At 36.4% G+C, this 13099-nt stretch overlaps 1 protein-coding gene across 1 annotated transcript in view; it reads left to right on the plus strand.

Moving 5' to 3' along the window:
* The window catches only part of DCDC1 (doublecortin domain containing 1), a 392688-nt gene that overhangs the window by 239976 nt on the left and 139613 nt on the right, over positions 1-13099 (plus strand). Inside the window, exons 18-20 of the mRNA XM_019650696.1 lie at positions 205-265; positions 7394-7528; positions 7966-8123. Of these exons, the coding sequence (XP_019506241.1) occupies positions 205-265; positions 7394-7528; positions 7966-8123 (354 nt within the window). The remainder of the gene's footprint in view (positions 1-204; positions 266-7393; positions 7529-7965; positions 8124-13099) is intronic.

Here is a 13099-nt window from a genome sequence, read left to right on the forward strand (position 1 = left end):
CACTATGGGTACCAAATAAATTGATTGTCTTAGGAAAGCCTTTAGCTACTGAGGAAGCAGTGATGGTGGAGTGGTAGAATTCTTGGTAGAGTGTGGGCAGTCCTCCTGCCAGGCGATATGGGAAATGATTCTTTTATTTGAAACATATAAAACGGTTCAGTGTGGAGAAAAGTTGTCAATGTCTGAATTACATTTTTATTACAGACATAAAGAAGATGATTCTCAGAAGTGGGTGTTTGGAACTGACGGCTGCATTTATTCTAAAGTAAGGACTTTATAAGCCACGGCTTTTATGCCTAAGTTTTTCTGTTCCCAGATTCGTATAAAATGCACTGTCTATTGTTGTGAGCAAGAAGTGCTTTTTCTGCACAAATGATTTTACTCCATGCCCAGAAGTTTAAAATTTAACTTAATTTAACTCATTACTTTCCTTTGAAGTTTTGTTTGACTTTAAAACACAAGTTGTCCAAAGCCCAAAATAATTTTCTGTCATCTATGACTAAGAAACAACCCAACATTTCAGGGCATCAGTTTTCTTTCTTTTATTTTAAAATTTAATTTATTGTTTTTTATTGAGATACAATTGACATATAACACTGTATAAGTTTAAGGTGTACATTGTATTGATTTGTTACACTTATATATTGCAATATGATTACCACCATAGCATAACACCTCTGTCACCTCATATAATTATCATTTCTTCTTGGTGGTGAGATTAAGATCTACTTTCTTAATGGCTTTGAACTTTATGATACATTATTGTTTATTATAATCACTATGCTGTGCATTAGATCTCCAGAGCTTATTTTTCTACTGGTTGCAAGTTTGTACCCTTAAATAACATCTCCCCAATTCCCCTACCCCCCTGGTAACCACCATTCTCTGTTTCTATGAGTTTGGCTTTTTTAGATTCTATATAGCAGTGATATCATGCAGTATTTGTCTTTCTCTGTCTGATTTACCTCACTTAGCATAATGACCTCAAGGTCCATCTAAGTTGTCAAAAATGGCAGGCCTTCTTGCTCATGGTTGAATAATATTCCATTGTGTTTATGTGTGTGTGTGTGTGTGTGTGTGTGTGTGTGTGTGTGTGTGTGTGTGGTAAATGTAAATAAAATATACACCACATCTTCTTTATCCATTTATCCATTTATGGACACTTAGGTACTTAGATTGTTTCCATATCTTGGCTATTGTGAATAATGCTATAATAAACATGGGAGTACAGATGTCTTTTCAGTATCCATATTAGTTTTCTTATTCATTAAAATGAATAAATTGGCACTTTGGAGAACTAGCAGTCTCTACTGAAGGTGAACATGTCTATTCAGCCCAGTAATTCCCCCCCTAGTTCAATCTTAAACAGAAATACTGCTATTCCATGACAACCTGCACCATTTTAGAAATTTAGAGAGTTTGATGCAATGTACATTTTAAAATTAACATAATAGCATTTTCCTTAGTAGTTTTTGCTGGCACACTGGCTAAAATTCCAGCTCCATTCACTAACTCATCTAGAACTATACACTTTTAGTTCTATTCTTAAGCAGGAAATTTGACATAGCCTTCAAATGTCAAAACATTTTAAAAATTACATTTTTCTAACTTCATTCTGAGATTCACCCCACCTTTCCCTTTATCCTATTTCTAACTCCACTGAGTTTGTGAATCAGAGTGAGGCACTAGGTTGGTGGGAAGGGAATCACAGAAAGACTAAAGCTTATGCATCTTGGTAAAAATAACAAGTAGAATTTTGAGACTGAACCAAAATATCCCTCCAGCTCTTTGGCCTGTACCTGCACAAGAGGACTTCATTCTGAGACATTATTTGAACAGCGCTGGTTCCTATTACCAGAGAACATAATTCTGTTTTATATAAATATCACCCTTCCCACCCACAGACATAGAAGAGCACGACCTAGGTTTAAGTATATTTTCTTCTTTCCTCTCCCAAAATTCAGGTACTTCTACTCTGATGTCCTTTGTACCTCTCCTTATCTCACAATTTATAATTTTCTAATTATTCCTTGCAGTAGTATCAATAGCAAGCAAACAATACATACTTTTGTGTTTCACACATGTTTTTTCTTTTTGAAAATTTTGATTCTTAAAATTTTAATGTGACATTCTCAGACGCAATTGCTGATTTTTGAAATTAGTTATTCTAGATTCACAAAGCAAAACTATCTTTTAATGAGGCATTTCATTCTCATGAAGGTTTAGAAATTTTAATTAGATCTAAATTTAGTCATATCCCAAACTATATCCATCTAGTTAAGGCTAAAATGGAGGATAATTTGATAATTATTTGCAGCTGCATCATAAATGGAGCTCGTTCTATTCATTAAAAAAGACAGATTTACTGCTTTAGGATATTAATAACTAATCTTGGCCCCACCACTTATTAGCTGTGTGGCCTTAAGCAAGTCATTTAGCCTTCCCAGGCTTCACATTCTATGTCTGCAAAATGGAGATGTTGTTAATACTAGCATTTTGAGTATTTGGCACAGATTCTGGTCTATTGATAGATTCTGGCATATGAATTCTAACTAATTGATAATTTATAGCTATTAATGATAATAATAATGAACAAATTTAAATACAGTATTGCATTTTGTTATTGATTTTACTTTGATTTTTTTTGCTTGTTTGCTTGTTTTTAAAGTTAACCATCCCTCTATTTGTTTGCAAAAAGATAGATTACTTCCTTTATACAAACCATGAGTTTCAGCTAAATTAAGATTTAAACTTAAACATGGAATCACAGAATATCTAGAAGAAATCATGGATGAAAGCTTCTAACCCACAGTAGTAGTGAGTAGATGTTTTCATGAACTTGCAAGTAAAGATAGAAGCCATAAAAGAAAAGACTTAATGGCATTGAGTGTATAAAAAAATTTTTAAAAACTTCTAAATCTAAAATAGCATAAGCAAAAGTAAGAAAGGAAATAGGGAAAATCTGTGCAATATAAATGTCACAAAATGGGATAAAAAATACTCATAATATACAATAAGCCTGATACAGCAATAAAAAAGGATCAACACTTCAATAGAACAATAGACATAGGACATGAAAAGGAAATACATGACAGAAGAAAAATTAAAAGCGCCAAACCAAATAAAAAAGTTCAGCCTCACTAAAATTTAAATAAATGTAAACCAAGGAGATAGCATTGAGATGGTCTTTTCTCCCTATTAAATAGGGGGATGTAAAATTGGGAATGAATCAATGTTGATGAAGATGGTGAGAAAACAGACATACTCATTTCCTTTTTCAGTATTTGTATTTTATTTGTGTTAATTATTTATTGCTGTGTAACAAATTACCCCCAAAACATAGTAACTTCAAACAACAAACGTTTATTATCTCACTGTTTCTGTGGGCTAGGAATCTGAGAGTGGTTGAGCTGGGTGGTTCTAACTCAAGAGTTTCTGGTGAGGCTGCAGTCAGGGTGTCGGTGGGGGCTGCAACCAGCTGAGGCCTGGCGAGGCCGCAAGATCTGCTTCTGCGCACACTTACACTGCTTCTGTCCAGACAGTTTGCCCATTTGAAGAATACCATGTAGTATTTTTCAGTATCTTCACAGGGTTGTGCATCCATCACCACAATCTAATTTTAGAACATTTTTGTTTTCCCTGAAAGATACCTTGTACCTCACACATATTCCCCTTTTCTTTCTGCCTCCACCCCAGCCTTGTTTGTCTCTATAGATTTGCCTATGCTGAACATTTACTATAAATGGAATCATACAATATGTGATCCTTCATAATTGATTTCTTCCACTTAGCATAGCGTTTGTCCAATTTCATCTATGTTGTACCATGTATTAGTATTTATTTCTTCTTATTGCCAAATAATATTCCATTGTATGGAAATGTCACATTTTATTTGCTTGCCAGTTAATGGACATGTTGTTTGTTTCCACTATTTTGGCTATTCTGAATAATGCTGCTGTGAACATTTGTATAGAAGTTTGTTAGTGGGTGTATGTTTTCATTTCTCACTGATATAGAACTATGAGTGGAATTCCTGGGTAATATGATAACTCCATGTTTAACGTTTTGAGGACTGGCCAATCTGTTTTCCAATGTAGTTACACTATTTTATATTCTTACCATCAACATATGAGGGTTCCAACGTCTTCACATCCTTATCAACTCTTGTCATTCTCTGTGTTTTGATTACAGCCATTCTAGTGGGTGTGAAGTGGTATCTCATTGAGATTTTGATTTGTAGTTCCCTAATGATTAGTGATATTGAACATCTTTTCATGTGTTTATTAGCCATTTGCATGCCTTTTTTTTTTTTTTGGAGAAATATCTTCTACTCAGATCCTTTGGTCATTTTTTTTTAAATTGGGGAATTGGGGGAGGGGAAACAGTTATGGGGAATTGGGGAGGTGGACCAGCCAAGTTGTTGTTCTTCAGTCTTAGCTGTGGAGGGCGCCAGTTGCCATCTGGCTGCCCTTCGGCAGCTCGCGGCCTCTAAGCTCAAGGTGCTGTGTTACAAGCTTAGTTGCGGGTGGGCATAGCCACCATCCCATGTGGGAGTTGAATCAGCAGCCTTGTTGTTAAGAGTACACACTCTATCCACTGGGCCATGGGCAGTTCAGCTCAAGGTGTCATGTTCAGTCTTAGTTGCGGGTGGGTGTAGCCCACCACTGAACAGGCAGTGTTGTTGTTAGGAGTGCATGCTCTCAACAGCTGAGCCATCCTGCCACCTGTTGGCAACTCAGCTGAAGCTCAGCTTGGGTGCAGTGTCACTGGCCCATGTGGGAATCGAACAGGCAGCCCTGTTGCTCAGAGCTCATGCTCTTAAGCTAACTCTTAACCAACTGAGCCACTCGGCTAGCCCCTTTGCTCATTTTTGAGTTATTATTCTTTTTATTATTGAGTTGTAAGAGTTCCTTATATATTTGGGATACACATCCCTTATCAGACACATGATTTGAAAATATTTTCTCCTGTTTTGTCAGTTGTCTTTTCATTTTTATGGTGACATTATCTGCAGCACAAAAGTTTTCATTTTTGATGTAGTATAATTTATCTATTTTTTTTGTCTCTTCTACTTTTGGTGAGGTCCTTTACATTTTTTATTTTTTAAAGATTTTATTGGGAAATTGGGGGGAGAGGAACAGCATTGGGGAATTGGGGAAGGGGAACAGACAAGTTGCTGTCCTTTTGTTCTTCAGTCTAGTTGTGAAGGACTTCGCTTCACTGGCCCATGTTGGTATTATCATTGCGCTCTTCCCGGATGAGGCTCCCCGGGCATTGGACGGCCGCTCATGGTGGCTCACGGCAGCTCACAACAGCTCATGCCAGCAGCTGGCCAACCCCACGTCAGCCTACACCGTCATCAGTGACTCATGGCAGCCCAGCTCCAGGTCGAGCTGTTGTTCACCATCTTAGCTGTAGAGGGCGCAGCATCACTGGCCCTCATGTGGGATCTGAACCGGGGTCCTGCTACTCAGAGCTGGCGTCCCAAGCCAACCCTTAACCAACACGCCACTCGGCCGGCCCTCCTTTACATTTTTTAATAGGCTTTATTTTTTAGAGCAGTTTTCAGTTCACAGCAAAGCTGAGTAGAAAGTTGAGCTCCCGTGTCCCCACACGGGCACAACCTCCCCCACTGTCAACATCCCCCCACAGTGGTGCATTTGTTACACACGATGAACCTACACTGACACATCATCACCCGAAGTCCATAGTTCACAGGAGGGCTCCCTACTGGTGTTGTACATTCTATAGATGTGGACAAATGTGTAACAACATGTCTCCACCAGTATAGTTTCATACAAGATAGTTTCACTGCCCTAAAAATCCTCTGTGCTCCACCTATTCATCCCTTGCTCCATCCTAACCCTTGGACACCACTGATCTTTTTTACTATGTCCACAGTTTTGCCTTTTTCAGAATGTCATATAGTTGGCATCATACAATATATAGCCTGTTCAGGTCGGCTTTCACTTAGTAATTTGCATTTAAGGTCTGGAGTCCCTTACATTTTTAACATGCATATTTAGTTATACATTTTCTACCAAAGTTATTCAGTATTTCTTTTTCCAGAACAATATGAGGACCTTAGTGCCCTTTAATTATTCACTGAACATCTATTTTTTGTTAGAACTTCAGTTTTACACTTTCAAAAAGTTTCTGTCATACTTGAGTCAGCATATCTCGGCTTTCTGGATGACCCTGAGCAAGTCGCTCAACTTCCTTGTGTCTGTTTCCTCATCTTTAAAATGGACACAGCCTATTTCAAAGGGCTGTTGCAAGGATTAAAATGGAAATATACTGTCATGTGGGACATTACTTTGATCCAATGGTTGCCTTCAGATATGCTCCTAGATAGGCTATCCTAGAGCTCATGGAACAGAAAGGTGCACAGACCAAATTAAAATGCTCAAATCATGATTTATTAAATTGACTTAAAACACAAAACAAGATGTATTGGAAGAGAGATGAGCTAGGTTAATACACTCAAGGGGCAAATGGGTTGAAGGGCCACGTTACCTGAATCTCTGCGATACCAACATATACTCTGTGTTGCGTCACTCTTCCCTGCTGACGATGTGGTTACAAGGATTAGAGTTGAAATCTGAGCAAAGGGCCTAGTAGACAAAAGGTGCCTGAGGCCATGACGCACACTGGCTCATGAGTGAGCTGGGCGTCAAGTGCACTTGGCTAGTAGCTGTGCTCTCTAGCTAGCCTTTTGGGCTGCTATGGATTTTACCCAGCAGAGGACCCAAAATGAGAGGCAGCCATAGGTGGCCAATGAAAGATCTCATGAATTTTGTGTGGCTACTGTGTTTCATGTATCATAAATATTTGTTACTTTGTTATTTAGTAAACCATGACTATTATTAAATGTTTATTTTTTCCTTCTACCCCTTTCTATGTTCATATACACATACTCTACTTACTTTCTGTCTGACACCTCTCAGGTTACTAACTCATCCATGCTTAATGCAGCTCGTGAATTTCATCCATCCCATTTGTTTTCTTCTAGAGCAGAGCTGAATATTCCCAAACAATACAGCAACTGCACATTACATGTATACAATGTGTTTATAATAATACCTTTATGTAGAAATAACTCAATAAATGGTAGCTATTATTAATATATAACACAACTTTAATATTTTAATCTTATCTATGGGTGAAGATTAGCAATCTAGTTAAACTTGATCAGATTAAACAACTAATTAGAAAACTTAATATTAGAGTTATTTGACTTGAGTTTGATCTGAAATGGATACTAAATTGCAAAGTTTATTAACCAGACCTTTTTACTATTCATCTAATTTATCCTCCCGTCATTCGAGTTGTATAGATTTTTGGCTGTTGCTTACAAGGCTGGTACTCTTTTTTCTTTTTCCCTATCCTACAGGCTTATCCTCAGTTTGTTTTGACCTACTTAGAGGAGCTAAATGCACAAGTGGATATGACCCAGACAGAGCACTGCATTCACCATGGCACCTGGACCACAGCTCATCAGGAAGATGGCAGCAGCTTAGCAGCAGAGGTCAGTGCAGGGAGCCAGAGGCAAGACAGAAATAGAGCTCGAAAATGTATTTTGAAAAGAAAAAAATATTCAACTTGTTTTCAGGAGGCAAACCCAAATTCACATCTTAATGTTACTGACTGTTTAAAATCATACCCATGATATACTATTGATGTGCACATTAATATTTATATAAACATCGACATATATTTAGATGAACATTATTTTAGTCAATAGATGGTGATACACTAGCTTTTCTTAGGACTGCTTTCTTTTGTTCTGGCCACGTACAAATGATTTATGTGCTAGATCAAGAAGCCTGAAGGAACCATCAAAAGCATAATGTTAAATTTGGGGCATATATATATATATATATATATATATATATATATATATATATATATAATGTTTCCACTCAATGAAAATTAGCTACATTCTTCCTATATTTTATTTATCAGGTTCTGCAAAAAAGTGTCAGTGTCCCTGTTCTGAAGCAACTGCTAGAGCCTTCAGACACCCGTTTAATGCCAGAAGGTTCTCGTGGAAAGACAGGGCAGCTGACAGTGGCTCTGCTGAGGAAACTGGATGAGAAACATCTTAAGGCTTCTGCTCAGAGGTAGGGTGCTGACAGAAGAGAGCTTTATTGCTCAATGACATTCGATGTTTTACTTCAGTTTCATGTAAGATTGATTTCTTGATGATTATTGAAATATCTCAAGAGCCCTTTGGCTTTCAAGCACAGTAGCTTTTGGGTCACATTTGATCAAGAGAAGTGACATTTATGTGTATTTCAGTAAAGATCGATGCATGGTATTGTTTACAAGAATACTTTGGAGGGGTTGCTGTCCTGGGATCTCACTAAAATACTTTGAAGTAACATAATTAGGCTAAGGCAGTACTGAGCATGTCAACAATTGTGAAAATACCAAGAGGTCTTTAAGAAGGCTACTCTCATAAAAATCCTTTTAATGTTCCATGAAGAGAATATGGCATTTAGATCTGAGGATGAGTGTACCACAGATGGACTTAAGTAGAGATGATTTAACAAATTGACATTATTTCTATTACTAGAATAAAACTAACATCAACAATTTTGCTAACCAGTTAAAAATTATCCTTGGTTGGAAAATGGAAATTATTTCTGTGATCCTCTTTAATTAGAAATCTAAAGTTTATTATCATTATTATTATTATTATTTGTTGGGGTTTGGTGTTATAAATCACAAAATGACTTTATAAACTGCAATTTTAATATATAATTGTTTGAAATTAACTACTGATTGAAATATTCTTAAAAAGAGTAATATAATTCTTACCATACTCATTAAAGTTCAAGAGAATTCCTAAATTTAAATATTCTAACTGTGGATAGAACTGTCAATTGCATGAAGCAAAAAAATGACAACTTCTGTTTCCTTATTTTAAGAAAAATTTCCAGCCAGCTTTATTGAGATATAGTTGATATATAACATTGTGTAAGTTTGTGTGCAACATAACCTTATATTTCAATTAAAAACTATCTTATATTCTTAAATTATGTATTTCTGACTCAGAACTTGAAAGGAGAGGAAGATTTTTCCCTGATCACAAAAGTGACTCTTTAATGTACTGTCTCTTTAATTTGTTATTGAAACCTCATATCCTTTGATTTTGTTGTTTTGAGTAAGATAGGGCATGGACAAACAAAATAACAAATTTAGTACCTGACTGTACCACAGCAGGGGGTTGTCCTGTATGAAAACTTACGTTCCAGGTATTCATTCCTGCTACTGGCTTTTTAATCATACATAAGGCTCTCAACTGTCTGATGCTCCACAACGTGACCAAAGGCTGCAGCCCAACAGCCAGGCCACTCTCCATTCAGGCCACTAGAATATACGTCTCTTGGGAGTGGTGTTTGACAGTTTCATGTAAAACAGGAACTTGGAACTTGGAACACTGGGGCACTGTTTTCTGAGGCCATCGAGGGACTATCTTTCCAGACTTGCCGGGTAGCCACTACTCTCCCTTTTCTGAGAGAATGCTGGGCCTTGTCATTATCCTGGGTTCTGCTCAAGGAGACCCAGGTTCCTTCAGCGCTTGGGCTTCTGAAACCGATAGGGTGTTGCTGTGTTTGTCTCGTGCTAGCCCTGGCCCTGGTGGGTCAGCGAGTGGGGACCCCAGTGATAATTCCCCTCCTTCTCTATGACTTTCTCCTTCCCTAGCCTGGAGATATTGTCTCTGAAGTTTAAGGGAGGGCACTGGGTAGTTTAGGGATTTGTCTTTTGTGTTTTGTTGTTGTATTTCCCTGAAGCAATAGAGTCTGATGATGGACCTTTGAGAGAAGGGCTTATAGTATTAGGAAATGTGAAGCTAACTCCCTTCCCCCAAAACAAAGCAAATAATGTCAGTTAACATACCACAATTACCTGTCTGAGTTGTTAGAATTAAATGAGATGTCTTTAAATTTCCAGAAGTGTAGTAAACAGTAAGTAATAGTTGTGAAAATGTTCTGAAAACAAGTAGAGGTAGAGAAGAGTTTTTAATGGGGTTGTATTTAGATTTGTGATTTTTAGTCAATAGGAATTGACTGGTAAATATATTTGGGATTTTATTTCATAAGAAATTTCCCTGGACCCCAAGGCATTCCCCATAATTTGTCTCAGGCTACAGCAACTCCTCTACCCTTCTCTCTTTTTTTAATTTTTAATTTAATTTTATTTATTTTTCTTAAATCCACAGAGATTTATCTGCATTCTCCTCTCCACTCCTACAATTTACCACAATAGATGTAATTTCAGTTTCTCTTCCCCTCTTTCTGCTCCTTAACAAAGTTATTTTGAGGAAAAAGTACTTGGAGCAATTACTTTCTTCCCATTTTGGAAGGAATTGTTGGGCAAAATTAGAACATGGTACTGAAATTGGCATATTGATTACTTTGAATCTTAGGTTGTCTTGTTAGGCTTACTATCTTTCCAAATATAAGGAAATCAGTTCATTATATTATCACACCTTCAAGAGAGAGATATATATTTTCTTGTTTTTGTCAATGATAATTTTACAAAATAAAGAATAAAATCACTGCAAAAAATAAAGGAATAATGTGAAATGATCTGAGTTGTGGAAATTTGAAAAATAAATGGAATTTTAGAACATCAGGGAAAACATTAATAACAAATAACCACGTAAAGAATGTATAACTGAAAAGAAAAAAAAGAGAGAGATAAATATATGTCATTCCTTAGAAGTAGCCGAGGACGGAGAGAACCACGAGTAGCCAAATTTGGGGACAGAGAGAGATTGGTAGTTAGTGGTAGGTAATGCATAAAAATGAAGAATAACATTTGATTATTAATAACATATACTGAATTTGCTTGAGTGCTTTATGTGCATTATTTCCCAATAACCTCCGAGGTATGTAAAATAGAGGTCTTACGCTCTGTTTTACTGATAAGGAAATTGAGGCACAGAGATTATTACTTGCTAAGGCCTTCCAGCTGGTAATTTAAGGCAGGCCTCTCTGAGCCCGAAGCGTTATTCTTAGCCTCTATATATTTCTGCCTGACCATTCATGTTCTTGTCTTAGCAATTATTCCAAATCTTTAGGTTTTCAAGTCCAGCCTATTATTTGACTGGATATTTTGGAAAGAGACCTTCAAATAAAGTGGAACAGTTTGGAAAGGGATTCATAGAAGATATATCAATATGTGCAGCTTTCAGTGGAGACTGAATAAGAAGTCGAAAATGTTAAGGGAGACTGTGAACCCCTGATTTCCTGTTAAATCCAATAACCTCGATTTACTGATTTATAGAGGCTTTCACTTGAAGGGAATAGAGATTTTTTAAAAACCTGTTTCTAAAAATGTGACTATAACTTGTCAAGATTAACCAAATTATTTCACACCTTGAATGGTGATTCAGGTCAGCTCTGTATATACTAAATTTGTTGACAGGTAACTAATAGCGGTCATTTTTTGAACATTTACCGTGTGCCAACTGCTAAATACTTATTCTTATAACAACATGACAAATTGATTTAGTTATTGTCATAATAATATGGTGGTAGAGATACTCTTATAATCCCTAAAGATAGAGCAACTGAGGTTCAGAGTGGTTTTGTAATGTGCTCAGTTGTACGGTTGGTTAGTGGGGAAGGTGGGATTTGAGCCTACAACCATTTAGATCTACAGCCCATGCTCTTAAGCACTGTTTCCTTCCTCATTCCTAGTAGTTTTTATTCTATTGATTTTGTAACAGGATGTAATCATATTGAGTAGCCATATTGTTATTACTAAAATTTTATGTGTTTTACATCATAAAAGATTTGATTAGACTATTGCCATTTTGATTTGTGTTGTTTTGAATTATATCCTTAAAAAAACTATAACAGTCATCATAAACCAGGCTGCCTCATCTACAGTTCACTTAATTTACATTTGAAACACTTGTGGAAAGCAATCTGATTGTTGATCTTTTTTTTTTTTTCTTTTTGTAACGTGGAAACTTCTTTTTCCCATTGAAGAAAAAGGAAGATTTCCTCCTGCATAAGGTCCTTAATGTAGGTCCTTATGAGTTCATAATAGGTTATATTTTTTTGTTTACTTTAGCCCCACTTAAAATGTTTCTGCTTTCTCTGTCAGTGAGATAGAAATGTGGTTCTCTTCTTGCTTGGATAAAGTAAGTTGTGTGTACATTTAATTCTAAGTTTGGTCCAAAATAAAGTAAATGTCATATTCCGTCATCTTTAAGTGTCAGGAATGTGTTTGTTTACATTAGTTTATCCAGTGAAGCCCTTTACCCTTATTTAGATTGAACAGGGGGTGGGGAAGGCCTGGGACAGCCGACAAAGCACCCTGACCCAGCTTGTCACCCAGTGACCTGTGAGAAGGAAATAATGAACTGTGAGTAGCTGTCATCTTAACTGTTTCTGACAGTTTGCCTTTGGGCACATCTGTGTTAGTTGCATTGGAAAGGCCTTTGTTCTTTTCCCACTACTGACTTTGCGGAGCGCGGAGGGGTTTGCGAGCTGCTGTCCTCCTAACCGGCCCCTTCCTTCCCAGGGAAGCGAGCAGCTGCGGCAGATCACACTGACATTTGTCCTCATGACTCAACTTGGCATGTACTTCACTCTTTCAAGGGAGTACATCTATTTAAAAGACCTTTGGTTTTTTAAAATATAAAATGTAAATTGAATATCTCATGAGTCTTGATACTAATAAAAAAGCAAGTTATAAAATACGTTCAGTGTTATTCTAATTTTATATAGATAAAGGTAAAGATAAATAGCTAACCAGATGGGCAGGTGACTTGAAGGAAATATATCAAGATATTGACAGTTGTTATTAAGTTTTAAATTTTTATGTATTGTGTATTTTCCAAATTTTAAGAATTGAATACTGCATTGGCAATAGAACAAAAATCAACATATGTTATGAAAAGCATTTGTAATGTAGACACCTCATACATGCTTTATTAGTAGGGATATATGGACTAAAATAAATAAGAATATGCTATATTTTGCTTCACATTTTCAACTGCTATTTTAAAAATAAATTTCTGTCTCATCATTTAAACTTTAAAATATTGCAATATGTACTTTTTTTTTTTTTTTTT

Source organism: Hipposideros armiger, unplaced genomic scaffold (assembly GCF_001890085.2).
Source record: "Hipposideros armiger isolate ML-2016 unplaced genomic scaffold, ASM189008v1 scaffold_145, whole genome shotgun sequence".
Classification (NCBI taxonomy): domain Eukaryota; kingdom Metazoa; phylum Chordata; class Mammalia; order Chiroptera; family Hipposideridae; genus Hipposideros; species Hipposideros armiger.